This window comes from Malus sylvestris, chromosome 2 (assembly GCF_916048215.2).
Source record: "Malus sylvestris chromosome 2, drMalSylv7.2, whole genome shotgun sequence".
Lineage (NCBI taxonomy): Eukaryota > Viridiplantae > Streptophyta > Magnoliopsida > Rosales > Rosaceae > Malus > Malus sylvestris.
Window position 1 is genome coordinate 36,604,622 of NC_062261.1, and position 25,355 is coordinate 36,629,976.

General features: G+C 37.8%; 2 protein-coding genes and 1 long non-coding RNA gene across 8 annotated transcripts; 2 read left to right on the plus strand and 1 right to left on the minus strand.

The window, feature by feature from the left end:
• The first annotated feature begins 895 nt into the window (after nt 1-895).
• On the plus strand, nt 896-6,035 carry LOC126613481 (protein OBERON 4-like). 2 transcript variants are annotated; one of them, XM_050281176.1, is made up of 3 exons: nt 896-2,073; nt 2,140-4,492; nt 5,240-6,035. In XM_050281176.1, exons 1-3 carry the CDS (start codon nt 1,285-1,287, stop codon nt 5,797-5,799), a joined length of 3,702 nt encoding a protein of 1,233 aa, XP_050137133.1. In that variant the 5' UTR covers nt 896-1,284; the 3' UTR covers nt 5,800-6,035. The 2 variants fall into 2 exon arrangements, with proteins under 2 accessions (XP_050137133.1, XP_050137132.1); XM_050281175.1 differs by having other exon boundaries at nt 896-4,492.
• Nucleotides 6,036-10,769: 4,734 nt separating this feature from the next.
• Nucleotides 10,770-21,368, minus strand: LOC126586192 (peptidyl-prolyl cis-trans isomerase FKBP42-like). 5 transcript variants are annotated; one of them, XM_050250935.1, is made up of 10 exons: nt 21,288-21,358; nt 18,830-18,904; nt 15,071-16,603; nt 14,653-14,971; nt 13,661-13,831; nt 13,243-13,332; nt 12,823-13,007; nt 12,567-12,689; nt 12,304-12,456; nt 10,770-11,226 (listed from the first exon to the last, which is right to left on the minus strand). In XM_050250935.1, the coding sequence occupies exons 3-10, from the start codon at nt 15,350-15,352 to the stop codon at nt 10,858-10,860; spliced, it is 1,692 nt and encodes a 563-aa protein (XP_050106892.1). In that variant the 5' UTR covers nt 15,353-16,603; nt 18,830-18,904; nt 21,288-21,358; the 3' UTR covers nt 10,770-10,857. The 5 variants fall into 5 exon arrangements, with proteins under 5 accessions (XP_050106892.1, XP_050106876.1, XP_050106866.1 ...); XM_050250919.1 differs by lacking the exon at nt 18,830-18,904 and having other exon boundaries at nt 15,071-17,241; nt 21,288-21,368; XM_050250909.1 differs by lacking the exon at nt 18,830-18,904 and having other exon boundaries at nt 15,071-17,911; nt 21,288-21,368.
• Nucleotides 21,369-21,466: 98 nt separating this feature from the next.
• On the plus strand, nt 21,467-25,018 carry LOC126586231 (uncharacterized). Its single transcript, XR_007610766.1, has 2 exons — nt 21,467-22,890; nt 23,009-25,018. It is a non-coding gene; the product is annotated as an uncharacterized LOC126586231 (long non-coding RNA).
• The last annotated feature ends 337 nt before the right edge of the window (nt 25,019-25,355 follow it).

A 25,355-nucleotide genomic window follows, 5' to 3' on the forward strand; every position in this document is an offset into this window, starting at 1 on the left:
GAAATAAAACCGAACCAAAAAAGAAAAAACCAAACCAAATCTTATTGGATTGGTTTTAGTTTTGGAGGTTTGGAAACTGAACCGAACCGAACCGAACCGAATTTATGTACACTTTATGAAGGTATGCCCATGATGTTTCTTTTGTGAAACTTTGTTGCTAAGTTTGAAACTAAGCCTAGGGCTTTTTCAAGGAGCATATTTGGTTCAATTAGGGAGGACATTTCATTGGTTATGGAGGAAAGTTTTGGAAGGCTTTGAAACTTGGAAGAGCTTCTCTATTTGTTTGCTTTTTGAATGGATACAGTGATAATTTTTCTTTGTAATTGAGGTTGTTGATAGAATATGATTGGTTTATATGATCTTGTATATGAACAACTACTTTCCCACTTTCTCCATTTCCTTATTATTAATCTGCCAATGAAAGCCTATTTTCTAAATTTCATATTAAAAAAGATAAAGTTTTATAAAAAAAAAAAAAAAACTAAAACCGAACTGAACAAAACCGAACCGAACCGAAAAAACCAAAGAAAATTGAACCAAATGAAACCGAACCGACTTCTATAATAACCTACAGTTTCACAGCGTTGATTTTTTTTGAAATTCTAACGGTAGAAGGGTAATTTGATGCCATAAAAGTTTTACACATCGAATGTTAATCTTCTAATCCATCAAACCTCCTAACATGGCTGTGTGCGCACCTTTTTCTACTTCATACATTCAAATACACTTAAGCTGCCAACAAGAAATTTTTTAGTATGTCTCAAACGGAAGGATACACAAATTGTCAAAATATTAGACAAATTTTTTTATTCGATTATATCATGGCGTTTAATGTACCTTCCACTATGGTCACGAAGCATTGAAAACTCTGACGCTGCCAACGAAGGGAGTCAAGGGACACATTCTTCAGTCTTCAATGCGTTTCCACGCAGTTTGCGTATCCAACTCTCTCTCTCCTGTCTCTCTTTCTCTCTCCTCATCAGTAGTTAAAGCTGCGTTGACTCAACGAAACCACAGTTTGAAATCCACTCCTACACCCACCCCCATTTTCCCCTCTTCCAATTTTACCCCTCTCTCTCTTCCCAAACCTTCCTTCCTCCGCCGGCCATCCCCTCTCTCTGCAAACCCAGCTCACTTTCCAAACAGCTTTCGTCGAAATCCCCGTCAATTCGACCTCCCTTATGGGCAAAGGCCCTCACCCCTTCAGCTCACATACAACATCGTAGCCGGTAGCTCTTCAATTTTTGTTTTTTTTTCTGATTTAATTTTTAATTTGGGGGAGAAATGAAGAGGTTGAGATCCAGCGACGATCTCGATTCCTTCAGTAAGGATCCGAATCCTAACCCGAACCCGAGCTCCAACCCCGGCCGGACCTCCTCCTCCTCTTCGCACCGGAGCTTCTACTACAAGCCAGATACTGTGCGCAAGGGTTTGCTCTCTTCGTCCTCCTCCGCTTCTTCTAAAGGGCCGGCTCGCTCCTACGACGATCGGGAACCGGCCGGCTCCGGCGGCGGATCCAGAACTGTCCGGAAGAGGACGGAGCACGAGTTCGACGGTTTCGATAGGAGGAAGGGGACCGATCGGTACAACAGAGATGGCGGAGGGTACGATCGTAATTTGACGCACCGGTCCGAGAGCTTCTCCGCGTCGAGGAGGTCGCCGGCGGAGTTTCCGAAAGGGTTTCGATCGGAGCGGGACAGGTCCAGGCGCGAAGGCAGCGGGAGCGGAGCGTTCTCGTGGCGGAGGTTCGGGAAGGAGTTCGAGGAGAGAGGAGGAGGGAAAGGGTTGAGGGACGTGAGGTCGCCGACGTGGTCGAATTCGAGGGATTCGGGGAGCGAGCAGTCTAGGGTTAGGTCTCCGGCGAGGAGGTTTAGGGATGGGAAGGGTTCGAAATCGGAGTCGAAGTCCAAGTCTCCGACTTGGTCCAAGGACTCGGTGGGGAGTGAGCAGTCGAAGAGTGTTGAGGTGAGGAAGAAGGAGACGGAGGCGGAGGCTGAAGAGATTCAGGGTGAGCAGCCAAAGAGTGTTGAGGTGAGGATGAGAGAGACGGAGACGGAGACGGAGACGGATGAGGTTCCGGTGGAGCAGCCAGAGAGTGTTGAGGTGAGGAAGAGGGAGACGGAGACGGAGACGGAGGAGGTTCAGGCTGAGAAGAGTAGGAGTAGTAGTGAAATGGAGGAGGGTGAGCTTGACCCGGAAGCTGGAGCTGGTGGTGGAGGTGAGCCCCAATTGGGCCTTGAAGGGGGAGCTGAAACGGAAGAAGCACAGATCCGAATCGCGTCTTTGGTTACAGATACAGATAAGGTTGAGGAGAAATCTGAGACTCTGGATAAACAAGAGGCTAGGGAGGAGAAAGGCGAGTCCTCGGATAAACAAGAGGTGAAAGATGCAAATAAAGGGAGTGTGTGTGAAAGGGAAGATGAGGAGGAGGAGAAGAAAGATGATGACTTACCCAATAGCGAGATCGATATGATTGATCAAAGCGGGAATGTGGAAGCTCGTGAAGATGAGGGAAAAGGGAGTTTCAGGGAAGGTGATGAAGAAGTGGTCGTGGAGATTCCGAAGGAATTGGAAAAGGAACCAAAGCAAGATAAGGGAATAGACCTTGAAGTGAAGGCGGAGGATGATGACGACGAAATGACCGAGTCAGATAAGGTGGTAACCGAGGATGAGGAGGATAATGAAGTGGTTAAACTGAATACGGTGGATATGAGTATGAGTTTGAGTCAGAATTTTAAGGATAAAGGTAAAAGCGTGGCCGTGACACCGGCCGATCTGGTGGATTCAGCTGAAGATGGTCGGTGGGCTGACAGAGAATCCAGAGAGCTGCTCACTGGCATGGAAAATGATATGGAAGGACCCAGCAGTAGGGGTTTCGAGTTGTTTTCGAGCTCTCCGGTTAGGAGACAGGAGAAGGCTGATCAATCTGGTGTTAGTATGAAGGATGAGAAGCTGGCACTTGAGCCGCTTGATCTTTCTCTTAGCTTGCCTAATGTTTTGTTACCCATTGGTGGCGCAGCTCCTGGTTCTCCTGACCAATCAATGAGTGTTCAGTCTCTAAGCAATACCTTTCGTACTAACTCTGATGGATTTACTCACTCAGTATCCTTTTCAGGCTCGCAGTCGTTTTATCACAACCCTAGCTGTTCGCTAACCACCCAGAATTCGATGGACTTTGAACAGTCGGTTAAAAGTCGTCCCCTTTTCCAGGGAATTGATTGGCAGGCACTCGCTCAGAGTGAGGCTAAGGGTAAAGAAGTTCCTTGGCAAGCACTCACTCAGAATGATGCTAAGAGTAAAGAAGTCCCTTTGTATCAAAGAATCTTGACGAATGGAAACGGGTCTCAACAACAACAGTCTCAAGCATCGCAAGGCATTCCAAATGGTCAGTTGGGCCAAGGGCAACAACATCTTAGACATCCTGAAGGAAGCCCTAAAGTGGCGAATGGAATGGAAAGGCAGCTGAGCTTCCACAAGCAGTTGTCAGGAGGACAGGCAAGGAACCATGAGGATGTTAGATCACCTTCAAATAGCGTTGGATCTCATGAAATGGGATCAAACTATAGTTTTGACAGGAAACGACTAATGAGAGAGAAAAGTAGTGGTAGTTTATATAGGACTAGCAGTCAGAAGGAACAAGAGCAGTTTCTCATTGGTGGAGCTGATTTTGTGGAGACAATCGTTGCCAGGATTGTCTCTGATCCCATACACGTAATGGCTAGAAAGTTTCATGAGATGACAGGACAATCCGCTTCATGTGTGAAGGAGACCATTCGCGATATGATGTTAAATATGGATAAGCGCATGCAACTATTTGCATTCCAGAAGGCACTGCAGAGCAGGTCTGATATAACCATGGAGATGCTACTAAAGGCTCATCGTGCGCAACTTGAAATCTTGGTTGCTCTGAAGACTGGTCTACCGAATTATCTCCAGCCAGAGAATGGTGCATCATCTTCTGATTTAGCTGAAATTTTTCTGAACTCAAGATGCAGAAATCCTTCTTGTCGGAGTTTGGTGCCTGTGGATGAATGTGATTGCAAAGTTTGTTCGCAAAAGAGTGGTTTTTGCAGTGCATGTATGTGTCTTGTGTGCTCAAAGTTTGACATGGCCTCAAATACATGTAGTTGGATTGGGTGTGATGTTTGTCTCCATTGGTGCCATGCGGATTGTGCATTGCGGGAATCTTATATTAGAAATGGACGCAGTGCTACTGGATCCCAAGGGACGACTGAGATGCAGTTTCATTGTGTGGCCTGCGATCATCCTTCTGAGATGTTTGGCTTTGTGAAGGAGGTTTTTCAGAATTTCGCAAAGGATTGGACAATGGAAAATCTGGCTAGGGAACTTGAATACGTTAAGAGAATATTTGGTGTCAGCAAGGACATGAGAGGGAGAAGACTTTGTGAAATTGCTGATCAATCGCTGGCAAGACTGGTAAACAAGTCTGACCTTCCGGAGGTTTACAGTTATGTCATGGCTTTTCTCGCGGGTAAGTTATTTGTTTTATCCGAAACATTTTAATGTTTTGTTCTTACGATACTTTTTGGGGTTATAATCTGCATTGTCATAATATCATTGTATAGAATCATACCTTTTTTTCTAATGAACATTCAATACAATATGTTTTCTGTCTGCCATATATTTGTTTTTAGTAAAAAGGGTGTTTCATGCTATTGAGGGTATAAAAGAACAGTCATTTACATAGGTTTTCTAAGATGACTAACCTTGCTTCCGTTGGATTTTTCTTCGGGAAAATGGCTTTGTTATATTTTGCCTCGTGAAACCTACAGATGCTTCATTTCTCCATGGTTTACAAGATATCGATGTTACATAGAGATTTGGATACTTGTGAATTGCTGTTAATAAAAGTTTTTTAGTTGTGTACTTTGTTTTGACATGCATGGAAACCTTTTGAAATGTTGACGCTACTTAATGTGTTTGGCCTGCTTGAAGCTTCGTTTTTTTATTCTGGGTTTGGGGATTCAGTTTGATGGCTGGTGTAAAAGCGTATGTATCAGTGTCTCTGAACTGCTTTTTTATGCTTATGTGAGAATATTAAGGGGAAAGAATAGTATCGAGTATTACGGAGTATATAGCATGAGTACACAATGCCGAAGCAGAAACTCATGGCTTTGTTGAATCTCAAAGCTGTGCCTTTTTGCTCAGTGTAGTAATCCTGTGTTTAGTTAAATGGAAACTGTAAGATTGCTAATAAGTCCTTCACTTTTTGTTGCAGATGCCGACAGTTCCAAGCTAGGCAAAGCACCCGTTTTATCGTCGAAGGATCATAGTAAAGTTAGCAATGGGATTGCTGGGCCAAGCCAGGAACCCTCATGGCTGAAATCAGTATATACAGACAAGTCCTCTAAGTTGGAGACTGCAGCAAACATTCATCCTAGCTTTAACTACGATCAGCATGATAAACGCCTTATGGAGATGGAGTTTCACACAAGTGCCCAAAAAGAACCTCTTTTCGATGAGCTGGAGAGCATTGTGAGGATCAAGCAGGCTGAAGCGAAAATGTTCCAAACACGAGCAGATGACGCAAGAAGAGATGCCGAGAGACTTAAACTCATAGCGATGGCAAAGAACGAAACAATTGAAGAGGAATATAGGAGCAGAATAACAAAGCTGCGCTTAGTCGAGGCAGAGGAAATGCGCAACAAGAAAGTCGAAGAAGTACAAGCTCTAGATCGAGCCTATCGTGAGTACTCCAATATGAAGATGAGGATGGAAGCGGATATAAAGGATCTCTTGCTGAAGATGGAAGCGACGAAGCGGAATCATTCCTTGTGATGGGCAGACGAAGAGGAGTTCCGATAGGGTTTTCGATGTGGCGGGTAACCGTAACCTTGGCGTGCTGATAGTTTTATGTTGTACCTTGTAATGTAGTGTTTTTATAGCTTCAATTAGGTTTTGTTCTTCAGAGTTTCTGTTGTATTTGTTTCATGAACTACTAACCAGAATCTGTACAGAGAGATTGCCTCGTCTTTTTTATTTTGGTATGAAGCAGTGTTCCTATTTATGAATTACGGAACCAAGTTTCGTTTTAGGGTAGTGATTTTTACTCTCGTTTTCTCCTTCTACACTCTTCCTTGCTTTTGCTCGTTGATTGATTTTTTTTGATTGATTTAATAAACTAAGGAAAATTAATGAAAATGATTTGAAAATTTTGAGTTTTAACGATAAGGGTAAAATAAAGGTAAAATGAATAATACCAAATTTAATTTTTCAATGTAAAAATATGATTTTTCGTTAAAACGAACATTACTTTTCCTTAAAATTCCCATTAAAGTACGAAGTGGAAGGAGGGAGGGTTTGACTCGTCGTTGTGCTTTTGATGTCGAGCCATTGATTACTTTAATTGACCATATTGATATTGTACGGTGTGGATTGTGTTGGGTTATAATCTGGAGGGTGCAGATTAAGTTTTGGATTTTAGGTTGTGGGGTCACAGTTGGAGGTGGGCCCCAAAGATTAAAGAAACGTGGTGAAAGGGAATGAGAGATTAGCGGAGACGTAGGGGATAAGAAGACCACAAACGTCAACGCAAAGGATGGTGAACTTTGAAATTTGGATTTTATTTCTTTCCATTTTATTATTTTTTAACAATATCTTTGACAATGTGAGTTCAAATTTTATCAATAATTAATCTAACATCTAATGTAATAAAATCTGTCGTTTAATAAAAAAAAAAAGTATTACATTCACTTTTTGAGATTTTTATTTATTTTACATTCATCACCTTACGGACGAAATTACTCTTGTAGGTAATTATTTTAAAACTGAAAATGAAAACTTCATAAATAAATAAATCAAATTAAAAAAAAATTACAATGAAACATTAGATTGAACTTAAACAAATGAAAACTTCAGGAGTGTTTAATGTAATGTTTCAAACTTATAAAGATTTTGTAAAAAATGATAAACTTCAGGAGTGTTAGTGTATTAATCATTTCTGAATTTAGAATCGTTCCTTTTCTAAAACATGGAATAATGGATGGTAATGTAACTAAGAGATTCCGGATATGTTTTCTATTTAAATCCTACATTTTAAATTATAATTTCCATTATTTCCTATTTTGTTGGTGAATTTGAAAGAACACCATGACCATTTTGAGTTGGAGTCAAAACCTTGTGTTTGTTGTGCGTCTGGCCGAAGGACAATGGTTATTTCAGCAATACTTACACCCAAGATCAAAAGTAAAAGGAAGTGGAGGGGGGAGAAAAGACTAAGAAGGATTGCCAACGGCTCCAAAAGCCAAAAGACAAGATGACTTTCTTAGTTTTTCTCTTCAAATGGCTAAAGTTTTTTTTTCATCATTTCATGTAGGTCCCATGAATTATATGACCTACGAATGATTTTTGCACTCTCTTTTCACCTCTCGTACATCCGTTTATTTAACATTTAAATTAAAAATATTGAAAAGAAAATCTAAAGATAAAATTACGATGACAAAAAGAGAGTGCGAAAATCCCCAACTTCACACTTACTACAAAAGTACAAAATTCTCCATGAAAGATATTTCTCATATGTATCATTGGAGAGAAAAAACCAAAAACCAAAAACCGAAAAGATATTTTTTTCCAAAAATACATTGGCCATTGAGGGGATGATTGGGTTTTGTTTTCCATGGTCAAACACCAGACTTCCCCTCCCTTCCCCACTCAAACCATCCAAATGGAGAAACCAATCTTGCTCAATTCGACCTCCCAACCACCCTTCCTAATTACCCAAAATCTCTTCACTTTCCAGATCCCATCATCTGCCCTTTCAATTGGCAGTAATTCTTCCCAGATCAAAAGCAGAAGCAGAAGCAGCCCAGTTCTTGTATCTTGCCGAGGCCATGAGCCAACAGAGAAACAAGAGAAGCAAGAAAAAAAGCAGCAGCCAATGATGTTGCTGGGATTTGACAAGTTGGGGAAGAATTTGAAGGAGAATTTGAGCCCAAAGCAGAAGGGTGATTGGAAGGATGTGATGCTGATGAGCTTGTCATTTGCTGTTTATGTGTATATTTCTCAGAGGATTGTCTGTGCCTACTGTGCTTGGACTTCCATGGCCCCCAACCATCCTTGGTAAAAAATGGAGAGAGTAAAAGTTGGTGTTTTTAGTGGGTTTGTTTCTGATTTGGGTGAAATTCTAAATTCTAAATTCTAAATTTTAAACCAAACCCTGATTGTATCTTTGTAATTGCATATTAGAAAATGAAGAAATGTTGTTTTTACTTTTTGGATTATTATTATTATTATTTTAGTTTATGTAGCAAATAATAATTACACAAAATGGTTTCCAGAATTTCAGTTTAATTATCAGATGTTATGGAATTAGCCTGAAGGCCAGCAGCCAAATGAAAGCAACTACTCTGAGAGGCTCTCTATTTTTTGAGAGATTTTTTAATGTGTTCGGGAACACAAACCCCATATATTATTATCTCTACTAATTAATAAAACACCCATTATCAATTAAAATTTTATAAAATTATCAGTTTAATCTTCTAATTAAAACAGAACATGAATAAGAAATATGGGGTAGAAATGTAATTTTACATAACCAAATTTTGTTTTTTTATTTTCAAGGTCTCATTTACATGTAATCCTAATATATCTCTAAAAAGGTCGTACCCAGTGCACAAGGCTCCCGCTTTACGCAGGGAATGGGGGTAAGGCTAACCGACATTCACCTCTCTCTCCCACATTCTCTATCACTCTCTTCCTCTCTCTCCTTCTCTCTTTCTATTTCAAAAACAAGAATAAACAATTTTCTCACACACTTTTTGTGTGCCCATATGTTAGTATAGATAGAGCAAAGTTTTTTTAAAGTGTCATTTCACTTGTATAAGGATATGGAGTAGAATTCTCTCCCATCTTAATCTCTCTTCCCTTCCATCCCCTCCTACTTGATAAAGGCGTTTGTGTTCAGACACTCTGAAAAGTCCTCCTTTGTTTATTTTTTATTTTTTATGTTTTTCAGAGTTCCTTAATGATCTCATCTTGTAGCTTTCTCTTGGAGTCGAAATCTTATATCTTAAGTCACTTAGCACTATGATATAGTGATATTTTTTTTTTCACTTATAAGTGTGAGGTTTAAGTTCGATTTTGGTTAAAAGCGAATTTGAATTACATTATTACTAGTTCATTATGAGGCTAAGCTCATCCCTTCTTCTCAGTGTAGATAATATCATTAGTTCAAAAAAGAAAAGAAAAATCTCATGCCCCAAGTACTGGAATTGATGATTTTTCATGAGTCTGATTACTGACTTTGATTGGACTTCGTCTATATTTTCATTCCTAAAAAATTATTAAAACCGCGGAATAAGTGGAGAAATCAAATTCCCCTTTTTCCACCGCCATTCCACTTGGTAAACATATAATATTTTTGTTGGAAGAAGTTTCAAATTCAAATTTTCTTTCTCCAATTAATTAAAGAAAATTATACGAGACATTCCCTTGTCATCCCGTTACCCACAATTTAAGGCTAAAACCCTTAAACTATGGAGACAAGGGAAGTCATAAATTGGGGTCCATTTGGATTGAGGGAATGTTCAAACCTCAATTTTTTTTTTAACGATATTTTCCATACTTAAAAGGATCGAGGAGTGGGAAGTCTTAAACCAATATTTTTATGATTTCATAAATTTCAATTTCATGCACCAAATTCCAAATCATTGTGTTTAAAATCACTCTCATCCATATACACCACTAAACTTGTAACTAAAGAAACCAAGTTCTCCAGCCAAATATACACTAAATAAACAAGAAGCATTACTTCAAAGTAACAAATAGACTCAATTTCTACACCATCTAAAGATTTTGGTAGCGACCGAAATTTCACAACCGAAACTCAGTAAACAAACCTTTGTCTAACATTAGAACAGTTCAATTTGATCAATGTATCTTCGTTCCTGGCCCGGTCCAAAGATTTTTGAGATCCATGATGGCGCCAAAAAATGTGCCCTTACTTCATATAAAAAAAAATATTTGTTTTTACGTGTAAGACATCGATAAAATTATATTTAAAAAAGCACTTCAAACTCACTCAGTAGTTTAGAAACACGGAAAAACTAATTTATTTTGTATCGAGAGAATAAAACAAAAAAACTTCAGGCTTACAAATAGATAGATTATGAGTTTTGTCTTTCATATGAACTTTTAAAGTGTTTTTGTATAAATCGTGAGATGTTTTTTCGTATTTACTAACCTCATCAATATAAGACTAAAAAAATAATGATATTTTGGAGTCTTTAATGATATGTATAAGTAATGAATGGGCACCAACTTAAACCTTTTCATGACATGTAATATGATTTGCAAATTTGGTTAAAAAATTTAGTCTACGCATGACCCTTTGTTGAAGATTAGACTTGAATAGGACCTCTTGTTAATTTTCAATACAAAAATCATTGCCTCTAATTAAACTTCTGATCATTTAGCCAAATTTTATAAATTTATACTGTTATGAAAATAAATTTGTGAATATTGGAATTTAAATAAGCACACATGGTGTTTTGAACCCAAGACACCCTCATTAATTTTAAATAAAAAAATCACCAGTTCTAGTTAAATTTTTTTGTCATTAAACCAAATTTTATAAATTTATACTCTTATAAAAACGTATATGTATATACCACACTAATAATTTTGATGCCCTTAATTTTTTTGGACCCGGACGTTCGCTCTACCCGCACTAGACCTGGGCCGGCCCTCCATGGCTAAAAATGTTCACATCTAAACTCCCCTGCCACAACGTAAACGAGTGAACCTCAGGGTCAGAATTCATAAGCTCTGTTTACTAGAATAGGTTCAGTACATGAATTTCCTCATTTGTCATACAATTCAAGAACTTAAGATCTTTGACTAATCAGCTTTACGCCTTTCGCGCCTGAAGAGATGATAGAACAATGACAATAGGCAGTGCCAAAAGATGATCAGATGATAGAACAATGACAACAGCCAGTGCCAAAAGATGATCCACCGATTATCCCGTTTGGGTTTAGGTTCTGGGGTTGGTCCGAAAATTCCCTTGTAGAGTTCTTTTTGTTTCTGGTAAACAGCCTTGTCGTGTTCAGCAAGCAAACGTAACTCTCTTGCAATAGCTTTTTCTTGAGGTGCAAATTTGCGCGCCTTTAGAAAGTCTTCCTGCGCAGCATCTGTCTGCCCAAGCTCTGCTCTGGCTTTTCCTTGCCTAAACAGCGCTTTGACGTTGTTTTCATCATCTGCCAGTACCTGTGAGCATTCATCCAATAACAGTTTAACACAATTGCATTTACAATTTAAGGGTATTCATGCAAAAGTAAGGGCTTATTTGGTATCCTATTTGAAAGTTTTTATAATTTTTCAGAACATTTCTTAAGAATTTTTCTTGAAAACAATTTTCTTTAAGACTCAAAAACTTGTTTGGTATGCAATTTAAAATTTTTAAATTTTACAACTTAAACTAGACAAAAAGATCCATAAAAAGGGGGTCGAGAGAGAAAGAGGAGAGAGGAGGAAATAAAGTAAGAGATGATTGGAGGAAAAAGAAAGAAGTGAGAAGATCGGACGAGATAGAGAGGAAGAGGAGTGAGAAAGAATCGAGAGAATGAAGAGAGCGGATTGAAGGAGAGACGAAAAAGGTAAAAAAAAAAGAGAAGGGTGAGAGAGAAAGAAGATAAGAGAGATAGATTTGGAGTGAGAGGGGAAAAGAGAGAGAAAAGAAAAAAGTGAGTTTAAGTTTAAAAACTCTAAAAACTCAATTTTTGTGTTTTTAGATAATAAACTATATTTTTTAGTTAGTATTGAATTCAGTTTTTTAAAATAGTCCTACCAAACAAGTTTTTAAGGCCTAAAACTTGAAAATTGTTTTTGAGTTTAAAAAGTTGGATTCAAGTAGAGTACCAAATAGACTCTAAATATCTGCCGACTCCAAGCAATGTAGAAAAATCAATCAACAGATGCGGTTGCATTGACAATTTTAAGTTATCACAGCCATATAGTTTGAAGTTTGAACAAAAGGAGGAAGCACGGACAGTAACATACTAGATATCATAAGATTTGTATAGGACCCAAATTCGATTATTGAACGAAGAATGGTGCTAGTGAGTAGTGAGCCTACAAATTTTTCACTGGTCCATACTAAGAGCATTTTCATTTCTATGGCAATCGAAAATGGCAGGTTAGAGTGAATGCAGATTCGAACTTTACAGATGCAGTTATGCTCCCAAATAAGCCTACAAATCCAACTTTCTAGTATCTAATGATGAATAGCACAATCGCCTGAACACATGAAATTAGATGACTTTCTTGTGATAGCAGTATACTTACAATGCTGCACTGTCCAATGGCTTCTTCATAGCGCTTGAGCTTTATAAAACACGCTGCCATGTTAAGGTGGCACGGATTTTTAACTGCCAAAGCCATGTCCCGGTACTTCCCAAACAACTGGAACATGAAGTCGTCACCAATATATGCTATGGCCTGAGAAAACCCACCAGAATCTTGTCAGAAAGGAAATATAGAAAAGAGAGTGTACAACTCAAAAGCTCATCGGCCATAAATAAAATATGTAAGAATTACAAGTGCGTAACCATTTCATACTGTTGCATTGCCTCCTCTAGTTTTTCCTCTTTAAATAAAGCATTTCCATGCATCTTTCTTCTATCTGCTGCTCCAATCCTTTCCTCCAAAGTCATGTCACTACGAGCTTTCCCCTATGAAAGGCAGAATTCACAGATAAATATATATATATATATGTTACTATATTACTGAAGCAACTCCCTGAAAAAGAGAATCTGAAACTTCCATTGGTGACTACTTGGGAAGACATTTGAGTGAGTAACTTACTTCTCTGGTTTCATCAAATCCAATAAGCTCAACTTCATATGATATATCAGCCAATGGTGGAACATTCGGAAAACAAAGGCTCCCTTCTTTCCCATACCCTAACTCCCAGCCTACGTGTAATAGGGCACGCTCTCCAGACTTCATGCTGGACACCCCAATAGCCAAGCCAGTCATTTCTTTTTCCTCTGTTGCAGTGAACAAAAATATACTACTAATAAAAAGTCCATTGTATTTAATACCGCTACATAATTCTTAAATGCTTATAGACCCAAAGCATCTGAAATGACAAGTAATTACAGAGAATAAATGCAATAAAGAAATCAGAAAACTAATTGCAGACTGAAGAAGGAGCATGCCAGAACTCGTTTGCATATATTTTGTTTACATCAACAGTAACATACAACTCGGCAAGGCTAATACCTTTTCCTAAAATCATTTCAAGTGGTTGTTGTTCATCCCATGTGTCTTCAAACTTGTGTCCCGTGCTTTCAGTCCATGCCCTGTGGTGCACTATCACACATATGCCAATCACTCAGTGACTGAAAAAAAATCAGAGTAAAAAAATTCACTACAAGACCTGTCTACATGTATCTTATACGTATGCACAATTAGTTCTATACACATACAAAACTCTGTGAACGTGGATGTTGTGCGCGTCTGTTTGCAGGTCACAAGCTCATTCATGTCTTACTTCCATACTATCATTTTACATGCACACATAAAAATTATTGGATTTTCAACTAATGTACACGGCACTACCAAAACGGAAACAATACCTACTACTATCCAAACATTACGATATTAGAAGTACAAGAACAAGCAACCACTTGAGACTTACAGAAGCATGTTGAATACTTGGATGGTTTTTGACCATGACCTTCCTTAATGATTTGCTTTGTGACTTTCTCGTGAAGAATTTCCACCTTAGAATCAACTTTTGGGGGGCCATTACCATCTTGAGAAGGTTCGCCATGAACAAAGGTAGCATCTTCTGTTACACCATCTTGACCTACAAAGAAGATGAAAAGATGAGTAGCAGTCTATATTGTGATGGCCCTTTCCACGGCTCACATGGATTGCAATACCCTACAGGAATTATAGTGCCCCATGACCATAATATATGATTATTTGGAAATCTAATTCACGCATGAGCAGAGGTGGAATGACAATCTTCTTCTTTCCCCTCTATATAGCGGCCACCCCCACCTATACTACATGAGTTTTGGAACACAAGAATTCTGAGTTACTCAACATAAAAGCATGGAGGAATGATGAATCAATGTACTGGAAGCGGTAGTCATAATGTCCAACTATTGCGTTCCTTCTCGATATACAAATTATTTCCAAAATCTTATCAATTAGTAAATAAAAACAATAAGTTTCCGCCTTGATAATGATCTATATAAGAATTGTTCTTGAAGAAGTAAATTGTTCTTGAAAAAACTAGGTAGAAAAGGATAAGAAAACGTCTTCATGTATTCATTCAGTCCAATTCAACCACTCGAAAACCAGCTTATCAGGTTAATTTGACATATATTTCAACCTAAAACCCTACAAAGAGCAGTTCCACCCCTTAGGGTTAGTGAATAGTAATTGTCCGAGTGCATCTCCACCTTGTAAATGAACTGCCCGGGCAAGTGGCATTAAAAAACAATGGGGCAATGCCACGCCACAGGCAATTGGTGCTAATAAAAAGATAATATTATGTTTAATTTCGGATTTGATTTTTAACCAATCTCGTCGTGCCGTATGTTATTATACGAAATTACAATTTTTGTGGATAGATTTTTTATTAGATTTTTAACCAATCCCGCTCCAAACTTAAATTACCTTTGCGAATAATTTCTTCCAGACATTTTATATATTCACTCTTGAAAGAACTCCCTTCTATAGCTCTTTTCTTCGCAACCTTCTTACCAAGAGGCCTAAGTGAATGATGGGTCGGTTCCGACACTTCATGTGGGTCACCTTCCTGAACATGCGAGTCGTCTTTTGGTGTAGAGTGCAGAGAGGTGTCGTTCATGACAACTGGTGGACCATTTCCTACAATTTTGTATGTGGGGCAACCCTTGACAACATTCCAACATTCATGACGGGTGAATGACTTGTTCTTGTTGGCCGCATTGTACCAAACTTGTGCTTGAAGTGCCTACAAAAAATATGGGCAGAAAAAGAAAAAAAAATCAATTCAAACTAAATATGACAATTTGGGTGTAATAATAAAATTAAATAAATAAAATATTATTACTTCATCCGATAAATTTTCGCCACTTAGAAGATTATCTTGAGCTTGTTTGAGGGCGTTTCTCCAACTAATGAACTCTTTGTTGAGTTTTTTCCACCGGCTTGCTAGAGATTGCTCCGTTCTTTTATTGCCAAGCTTCTCGCAAAAAGTGGTATGAACTTTCTTCCAAAGTTGAGGCAACTTCTGCTCATTACCCGTAATCGGATCATGAGAAATTCGAACCCAACATTCACACAATGTAACATCTTCAATGACTGACCAATTCGAGCCGGCATCATTAGCCATTTTTTGAAACAAAAGTATTTGGAAACTTTGAAAGAAAAATTGTTTGATTGGAAAGATTGAGATGTGGTGTATGGTGGAAGAGGATAGTTGGGTATTTTATAGGAAAGATTTTAAATTTTGTTTTTTCATTTTTCTCTATTTTTATTTTATTTTTTAATTTGTTTCTAACCGAATATTGACCGTTGGATAAATTTTCTTTTGCATTCCAACAGCCTGGGTTGCCACTTGGGCACAATGGCTACCTGCCATTTTTCATTTTTTTTAATTTTTAAGTGTAAAAAGGATTGATTAATGAGGACCGTTGGATGATAGAGCCGTTATAAAATTAGCATCCCACATTGCTCCACGTGTAATAGCCGTTGGATTAGAATTCAAATTTTTTTATTGTTGAAAATTCAGCAGTCCATATATTTTACTCTTTGGAAATTCAACAGATATAAACGGGCCACGTCTCCCCTGCTTCACCTTTGTTGAGTGCGCTGCACCGCAAGCCCCACCGCCCATTTTTGTCCCCCAATGTGCCTCTCACACGCGCATGTTCTCCACTCGCCTAACACAAAAAGCCCTTCCACATGGCTGACGTCATGATGGCACTCAAGTGCATGGTTGGGCACGAATTTCCTGATTGGGTAGTCCGACACTTTTGGGCCCATTGACTGCCCGACTTTTTCATCTGGGCTGGAGCTGAATTTGCTTTTACAGAAACCAACTGTAGTTGAAAGATTTGATTGAGTGTAAAACGTATCTCTATATATAAAGCCAAGCCTAAGGTGAATAGTGTTATTGGGGTCACAAGCTTCACACAAAAAAAGTGAACAAAAATGCCCCCAAAACAACAAATTTCAAAAGCAACCCAAAATAATGCATCAAATGTGATAGGGGTATTTTTGTCATTTTAACACTGCTTTTTTAATAATTAAATTTTTTTGTACAATTTTTTTTTCTTTCAAATCATTAATACCTCACAATAGGCTAGCAATCGAGCAAGATTTTTTAGCAGTGGAACTTTAAATGGTGAGAGGAGAGAGAATGAATCAAATCACTTGGCAGTGGAACAATATTTGGAAGCATGGTTTTCAAAGATCGAACAAGATTCTTTGGCAGTGGAACTTCAATTGGAGAGAAGAGAGAGAATGAATCAAATCACTTGGCAGTGGAACTTTAAATGGAGAGAGTAAAGAGAAGGAATCAAATCACTTGGCAGTGGAACTTTATTTGAAGGCTTGGTTTTCAAGGATCGAACAAGATTCTCTGGCAGTAGAACTTTAAATGGAGAAAGAGAGAGAAGGAATCAAATCACTTGACAGTGGAACTTTATTTGCAGGCTTGGTTTTTAAGAATCGAACAAAATTCTTTCGTAGTGGAACTTTCAATGGAGAGAGTAGAGAATGAATCAAATCACTTGGCAGTGGAACTTTATTTGGAGGCTTGGTTTTCAACGATCAAACAAGATTGTTTGGTAGTGGAACTTTAAATGGAGAGAGGAGAGAGAAGGAATCAAATCACTTGGCAATGGAACTTTAAATGGAGAGAGTAAAGAGAAGGAATCAAAACACTTGGTAGTGGAACTTTATTTGGAGGCATGGTTTTGAACGATCAAACAAGATTCTTTGGTAGTGGAACTTTGAATTGAGAGATGAGAGAGAATCAATGAAATCACTTGGCAGTTGAACATTAAATGGAGAGAGTAGAGATAATGAATCAAATCACTTGGCAGTGGAACTTTATTTGGAGGCTTGGTTTTCAACGATCAAACAAGATTCTTTGGTAGTGGAACTTTAAATGGAGAGAGGAGAGAGAAGGAATCAAATCACATGGCAGTGGAACTTTAAATGGAGAGAGTAAAGAGAAGGAATCAAATCACTTGGCAGTGGAACTTTATTTGGAGGCTTGGTTTTCAAGGATCGAACAAGATTCTTTGGCAGTAGAACTTTAAATGTAGAAAGGAGAGAGAAAGAATCAAATCACTTGGTTGTGGAACTTTATTTGCAGGCTTGGTTTTTAAGGATCGAAAAAAGTTATTTCGTAGTGGAACTTTCAATGGAGAAAGTAGAGAGAAGGAATCAAATAACTTGACAATGGAACTTTATTTTGAGGCTTGGTTTCCAACGATCAAACAAGATTGTTTGGTAGTGGAACTTTAAATGGAGAGAGGAGAGAGAAGGAATCAAATCACTTGGCAATGAAACTTTAAATGGAGAGAGTAAAGAGAAGGAATCAAAACACTTGGTAGTGGAACTTTATTTGGAGGCTTGGTTTTGAACGATCAAACAAAATTCTTTGGTAGTGGAACTTTGAATTGAGAGATGATAGAGAATCAATGAAATCACTTGGCAGTTGAACATTAAATGGAGAGAGTAGAGATAATGAATCAAATCACTTGGCAGTGGAATTTTATTTGGAGGCTTGGTTTTCAACGATCAAACAAGATTCTTTGGTAGTGGAACTTTAAATGGAGAGAGGAGAGAGAAGGAATCAAATCACATGGCAGTGGAACTTTAAATGGAGAGAGTAAAGAGAAGGAATCAAATCACTTGGCAGTGGAACTTTATTTGGAGGCTTGGTTTTCAAGGATCGAACAAGATTCTTTGGCAGTAGAACTTTAAATGTAGAAAGGAGAAAGAAAGAATCAAATCACTTGGCTGTGGAACTTTATTTGCAGGCTTGGTTTTTAAGGATCGAAAAAAGTTCTTTCGTAGTGGAACTTTAAATGGAGAGAGTAGATGGAAGGAATCAAATCACTTGGCAGTGGAACTTTATTTGGAGCCCTGGTTTTTAAGGATCGAAAATGATTCTTTGGCAATTGAACTTTAAATGCAAAGAGGAGAGAGAAGGAATCAAATCACTTGGCATTGCAACTTTATTTGGAGGCTTGGTTTTCAAGGATCGAACATGATTTTTTGGTAGTGGAACTTTAAATAGAGAGAGTGGAGAGAAGGAATCAAATCACTTGGCAGTGAAACTTTATTTGGAGGCTTGGTTTTCAAGGATCGAACAATATTCTTTGGCAGTAGAACTTTAAATGGAGAGAGGAGAGAGAAGGAATTAAGTCACTTGCATTGGAACTTTATTTGGAGGCTTGTTTTTCTAAGATCGAACATGATTCTTTTGTAGTGGAACCTTAAATGGAGAAAGTAGAGATAAGGAATCAAATCACTTGGTAATGGAACTTTATTTGGAGGCTTGGAGGCTTCGTTTTCAAGGATTGAACAAGATTCTTTGGTAGTGGAACTTTAAATGTAGAGATGAGAGAGAAGGAATCAAATCACTTGGTAGTGGAACTTTATTTGGAGGCTTGGTTTTCAAGGATTGAACAAGATTCTTTGGCAGTGGAACTTTAAATGGAGAGAGGAGAGAGAAGGAATCAAATCACTTGGTAGTGGCACTTTATTTGGAAGCTTGGTTTTCAAGAATCGAACAAGATTCTTTAGCAGTAGAACATTAAATGGAGAGAGGAGAGCGAAGGAAACAAATCACTTGGCAGTGGAACTTTAAATGGAGAGAGTAGAGAGAAGGAATCAAATAACTTGGCAGTGGAACTTTATTTGGAGGCTTGGTTTTCAACGATCAAACAAGATTCTTTGGTAGTGGAACTTTAAATGGAGAGAGGAGAGAGAAGGAATCAAATTACTTGTTAGTGGAACTTTATTTGGAGGCTTGGTTTTCAACGATCAAACAAGATTCTTTGGTAGTGGAACTTTAAATGGAGAGAGGAGAGAGAAGGAATCAAATCACTTGTTAGTGGAACTTTATTTGGAGGCTTGGTTTTCAAGGATCGAACAAGATTATTTGGCAGTGGAACTTAAATGGAGAGAGGAAATAGAAGGAATCAAATCACTTGGAAATGGAACTTTATTTGGAAGTTTGTTTTTCAAGGATCGAACAAGATTATTTGGCAATGGAACTTTACATGGAGATAGGAGAGAGAATGAATTAAACGACTTGGCAATGAAACTTTAAATGGAGAGAGTAAAGAGAAGGAATCAAATGACTTGGCAATGAAACTTTAAATGGAGAGAGTAAAGAGAAGGAATCAAATCATTTGGTAGTGGAAGTTTATTTGGTGGCTTGGTTTTCAAGGATCGAAAAAGATTCTTTGGAAATTGAACTTTAAATGGAGAGATGAGAGAGACGGAATCAAACCACTTGGCAGTGGAACTTTATTTGGAAGTTTGGTTTTCAAGGATCGAACAAGATTCTTTGCCGGTGGAACTTTAAATGGAGAGAGGAGAGAGAATGAATCAACTCACTTGGCAGTGGAACTTGAAATGTATAGAGTAGAGGGAAGGAATCAAATCACTTGGCAGTGGAACTTTATTTGGAGGCTTGGTTTTCAAGGATCGAACAAGATTTTTTGGTAGTGGAGACTTTAAATGGAGATAGTAGAGAGAATGAATCAAATCACTTAGCAGTGAAACTTTATTTGGAGGCTTGGTTTTCAAGGATCGAACAATATTCTTTGGTAGTTGAACTTTAAATAGAGAGAGAAGAGAGAAGGAATTAAGTCACTTGGTAGTGGAACTTTATTTGGAGGCTTGTTTTTCAAGGATCGAACAAGATTCTTTGGTAATGGAACCTTAAATGGAGAGAGTAGAGATAAGGTATCAAATCACTTGGTAGTGGAACTTTATTTGGAGGCTTCGTTTCCAAGGATCTAACAAGATTGTTGGGTAGTTGAACTTTAAATGGATATAGGAGGGAGAAGGAATCAAATCACTTGGTAGGGGAACTTTTTTGGAGGCTTGGTTTCCAAGGATCGAACAAGATTCTTTGGCAGTGGAACCTTAAATGGAAAGAGGAGAGAGAATGAATCAAATCACTGGCAGTGGAACTTTATTTGGAAACTTGGTTTTCAAGGATCGTACAAGATTCTTTGGCAGTGGAACTTTAAATGGAGAGAGGAGAGAGAAGGAATCAAATCACTTGGTAGTGGAACTTTAAATGGAGAGAGTAGAGAGAAGGTATCAAATCACTTGGCACTGGAACTTTATTTGGAGGCTTGGTTTTCAACAATCAAACAAGATTCTTTGGTAGTGGAACTTTAAATGGAGAGAAGAGAAAGAAGGAATCAAATCACTTATTAGTGGAACTTTATTTGGAGGCTTGGTTTTCAAGGATGGAACAAGATTCTTTGGCTGTGGAACTTAAATGGAGAGAGAAAAGAGAAGGAATCAAATCACTTGGCAATGGAACTTTGTTTGGGAGCTTTTGCTTTCAAGGATCGAACAAGATTCTTTGGTAGTGGCACTTTAAATTGAGAGAGGAGAGAGAATGAATCAAATCACTTGGCAGTGGAACTTTAAATGGAGAGAGTAAAGAGAAGGAATCAAATCACTTGGCAGTGAAACTTTATTTGAAGGCTTGGTTTTCAAGGATCGAACAAGATTCTTTGGCAGTGGAATTTAAATGGAGAGAGGAGAGAGAAGGAATCAAATCACTTGGTAACGGAAATTTAACGGGACAGTAGAGAGAAGGAATCAAATCACTTGGCAGTGGAACTTTATTTGGAGGCTTGGTTTTGAAGGATCGAACAATATTCTTTGGCAATTGAACTTTAAATGGAGAGAGGAGAGAGAAGGAATTAAGTCAATTGGTAGTGGAACTTTATTTGGAGGCTTGTTTTTCAAGGATCGAACAATATTCTTTGGTAGTGGAACTTTAATGGAGAGAGTAGAGATAAGGAATCAAATCACTTCGTAGTGGAACTTTATTTGGAGGCTTGGAGGTTTTGTTTTCAAGGATCGAACAAGATTCTTTTGTAGTGGAACTTCAATTGGAGAGAGGAGAGAGAAGGAATCAAATCACTTGGTAGTTGAAATTTATTTGGATGCTTGGTTTTCAAGGATTGATTAAGATTCTTTGGTAGTGGAACTTTAAATGGGGAGAGGAGAGAGAATGATTCAAATCACTTGGCAGTGGAACTTTATTTGGAAACTTGGTTTTCAAGGATCCAACAAGATTCTTTGGAAGTGCAACTTTAAATGGAGAGAGGAGAGAGAAGGAATCAAATCATTTGGCAGTGGAACTTTAAATGGAGAGAGAGTAGAGAGAATGAATCAAATCACTTGGCAATGGAACTTTATTTGGAGGCTTGGTTTTCAAGGATCGAGGATTCCTTGGAAGTGGGAATTTAAATGGAGAGAGGAGAGAGGAGGAATCAAATCACGTGGCAAGGAAACTTTATTTGGAGGCTTGGTTTTCAAGGATTGAACAAGATTCTTTGGCCGTGGAACTTTAAATGGAGAGAGGAGAGAGAACGAATCAAATCACTTGCAGTGGAACTTTATTTGGAGGCTTGGTTTTCAATGATCGAACTAGATTCTTTGGCGGTGGAACTTTAAATGGAGAGAGCAGAGTGAAGGAAACAAATCACTTGGCAGTGGAACTTTATTTGGAGGCTTGGTTTTCAAGAATCACAAGATTCTTTGGCAGTGGAACTTTAAATGAAGAGAGTTGAGAGAAGGAATCACACTTGAGACCTCAAGCATGATTCTTTCACACACATCATCTTCTAAGAACATTATCTTGAAACAAGAAGGATACTTTTATGATCTTTTTTCAATTCCATGTTATTTCTTTACTTAAAATGAATAGAAGAATGATACTTCCATAATCCTTCACTTGTAGCTAAGATGTGCAGAGTGTGAAGTGTATATAGAATATGTGGAACTAGAAAATGTAAAGTGTATAGTGAGAGTGTGGGGTGTGAGGGTAGTATGGGAAGTGTGTGGGGTGTATTACGATAAATTTTAATTAAAAAAGCAAATGTGGGTGTATTAAGTATGTAGGATGTATTCAACAAAGTGGGGTGTTAATATAACTTTATTCTATTTGAATCGCGATGTACTAAATGTGTCATGTCTTTTATTTTTTGAGATTTGTAGTGTCGCTGTGTTCGTCGTATTCATGTCCGTATCCATGCGTGAGAGTCTAAATAAAAGTTTTAATCCTAGGGGGTATATTTGGAAGAATGGATTTGGAAGCATATATTTGGAAGAATAGATATGCAAGCATATATTTGGAAGAATAGATGCAAGAATTAAGCCTCCAAGTCCAAATAAAGTTCCACACTTCCACTGCCGTGTGATTCCTTCTCCCTACTCTCTCCATTTAAAGTTCCATTGCCAAAGAATCTTAGTTGATCCTTGAAAACCAAGCCTCCAAATAAAGTTTCATTGCCATTACTCTCTCCATTTAAGTTTCACTGCCAAAGAATCTTGTTCGATCCTTGAAAACCAAGCCTCCAAATAAAGTTCAATTGCCAAGTGATTTGATTCCTTCTCTCTGCTCTCTCCATTTAAATTTCCACTGCCAAAGAATCTTGTTCGATCCTTGAAAACCAAGACTCCAAATAAAGTTGCACTGCCAAGTGATTTGATTCATTCTCTCTCTTTTCTCCATTTAAAGTTCCACTGCCAAAGTAACAACTAATTAAATGTCTTTCTGGAACCTTGTTTGATCTTTGAAAACCAAACACAGTACAGTTCCTCTCAATCTTTTATGTATCTCATCATACAATTAGAGCCTATAAACTCCAAGTAAGTCCCGCTTTTTTATTTTCTATTTTCCTTTTTCTGTTTGTTTCCCGAGAAAGTTCCAAAGAAAACAAAACACTTTCTAATTTTTGGTTTGAGTCTTTGATTTGGGTATTTGCAGAATATTGAGAAGACCCATTGGATTATACAAGTTTGAAGCAATGGAGGCTGTTCGGGATCAGGAGCAGCAAAGTCCACCGGTTGGTATGTTTAGTCATACTTTTGGCCTTAATTTCCAGTTCAAGTATTAATTCACTAGCCTTCTTGCGCGCACGTGTGCAAAAGACATTTTTTTAATCATGGTATGTTACGTGTGACTTACACGTTTTAAATGTATTTATATGCGTAAATTGACAAAAGAAAATTCAAATATTTGAAGTAAACGAATAATCTTGGATCATGTTAGAAGAAACCCCTCATAAATCAATTAAAGCGGCTGAATCCACATAATAAAATCGGTCTCTATTGAATTTATATTAAGAATAGAGAAAATAATATTTAATAAACAACTGATCGAATCACATTATTGCTAGCTCATTGTCCCTCAAATGAAAAATAAAAACTTGAGACCTCAAGCGAGAATCAAACATTATCTTCTAATAACATTATCTTGAGGTCTCAAGGATCGAACAAGTTTTTACATCTTGAGGTCCCTCAGAACATGGCACGTGGCTGAAGTTCGATTCTCACTTGAGGTCTCAAGTTTTTATTTTGCACTTGAGGTCTCAAGTTCATTTTTTGCTTCATAATATTGTTTGTATAATAAAGAGCAAAAAATATGGGTGAAATTTATTTGTTTTTTTATGATCAATGAGCCAGTCGAAACTGCGAAGAAACAGCGATCAACCTAAGCGATTGAAAACAGCAAAAGGGAAGAACAACAAGGAAGGAGACGAGTAGGTTTTTTTGTGCCTCATAAAAGTTTTCGGATAAGAAAATTGATAGGTTTAAATAAAATTAGAGTGAAGGAAGAGGAGAGAGAGAAGGAATCAAATCACTTCGCAGTGGAATTTTATTTGGAGGCTTGGTTTTCAAGGATCAAACAAGATTCTTTGGCAATGGAACTTTAAATGGAGAGATGAGAGAGAATGAATCAAATCATTTGGTAGTGGAACTTTATTTGAAGGATTGGTTTTCAAGGATCGAACAAGATTCTTTGGCAAGGGAACTCTAAATGGAGAAAGTAGAGAGAAGGAATCAAATCACTTGGCAATGGAACTTTATTTGAAGGCTTGGTTTTCAAGGATCGAACAAGATTATTTGGCAATGGAACTTTGAATGGAGAGAGGAGAGAGAAGGAATCAAATCACTTGGCCGTTGAACTTTATTTGGAGGATTGGTTTTCAAGGATCGAACAAGATTCTTTGGCAATGGAACTTTAAATGGAGAGAGTAGAGAGAAGGGATCAAATCACTTGACTATGGAACTTTATTTGAAGGCTTGGTTTTCAAGGATCGAACAAGATTCTTTGGCAGTGAACTTTAAATGGAGAGAAGAGAGAGAAGGAATCAAATCACTTGGCATTGGAACTTTATTTGGAGGCTTGGTTTTATTCTTTGGCAGTGGAACTTTATTTGGAGGCTTGGTTTTCAAGGATCGAACAATATTCTTTGGCAGTTGAACTTTAAATGGAGAGAGTAGAGAAAAGGAATTGAATCACTTGGCAGTGGAACTTTATTTGGAGGCTTGATTTTCAAGGATCGAACAAGATTTTTTGGTAGTGGAACTTTAAATGAAGAGAGTAGAGAGAAGGAATCACGCTTGAGACCTCAAACAAGATTTTTTCACACACATAATCTTCTAAGAACATTATCTTAAAACAAGAAGGATACTTCTATGATCTTTTTTTCAATTCCATTTTGTTTCTTTACTTAAAATGAATAGAAGAATGATACTTCCATAATCCTTCACTTGCACCTAGGATGTGAAGAGTGTGAAGTGTATATAGAATATGTGGGTGTAGAAAATGTAAAGTGTATAGTGTGAGTGTGGGGTGTGAGGGTAGTATGGGAAGTGTTTGGGTGTATTTAGATAAATTTTAATTAAAAAAACAAATGTGGTTGTATTAAGTATGTAGGGTGTATTCAACAAAGTGGGGTGTTAATATAAATTTATTCTATTTTAATCGCAATGTACTAACCGTGTCGTGTCTTTTATTTTTTGAGATTTGCAGTGTCGTCGTGTTCATCGTATTCATGTCCGTGTCAATCCGTGAGAGTCTAAATAAAAATTTTAATCCTAGGAGGTATATTTGGAAGAATGGATTTGGAAGCATATATTTGGAAGAATAGATGCAAGAATTAAGCCTCCAAGTCCAAATAAAGTTCCACACTTCCACTGCTGTGTGATTCCTTCTCCCTACTCTCTCCATTGAAAGTTCCACTGTCAAAGAATCTTGTTCGATCCTTGAAAACCAAGTCTCCAAATAAAGTTCCATTGCTAAGTGATTTGATTCATTTTCTCTACTC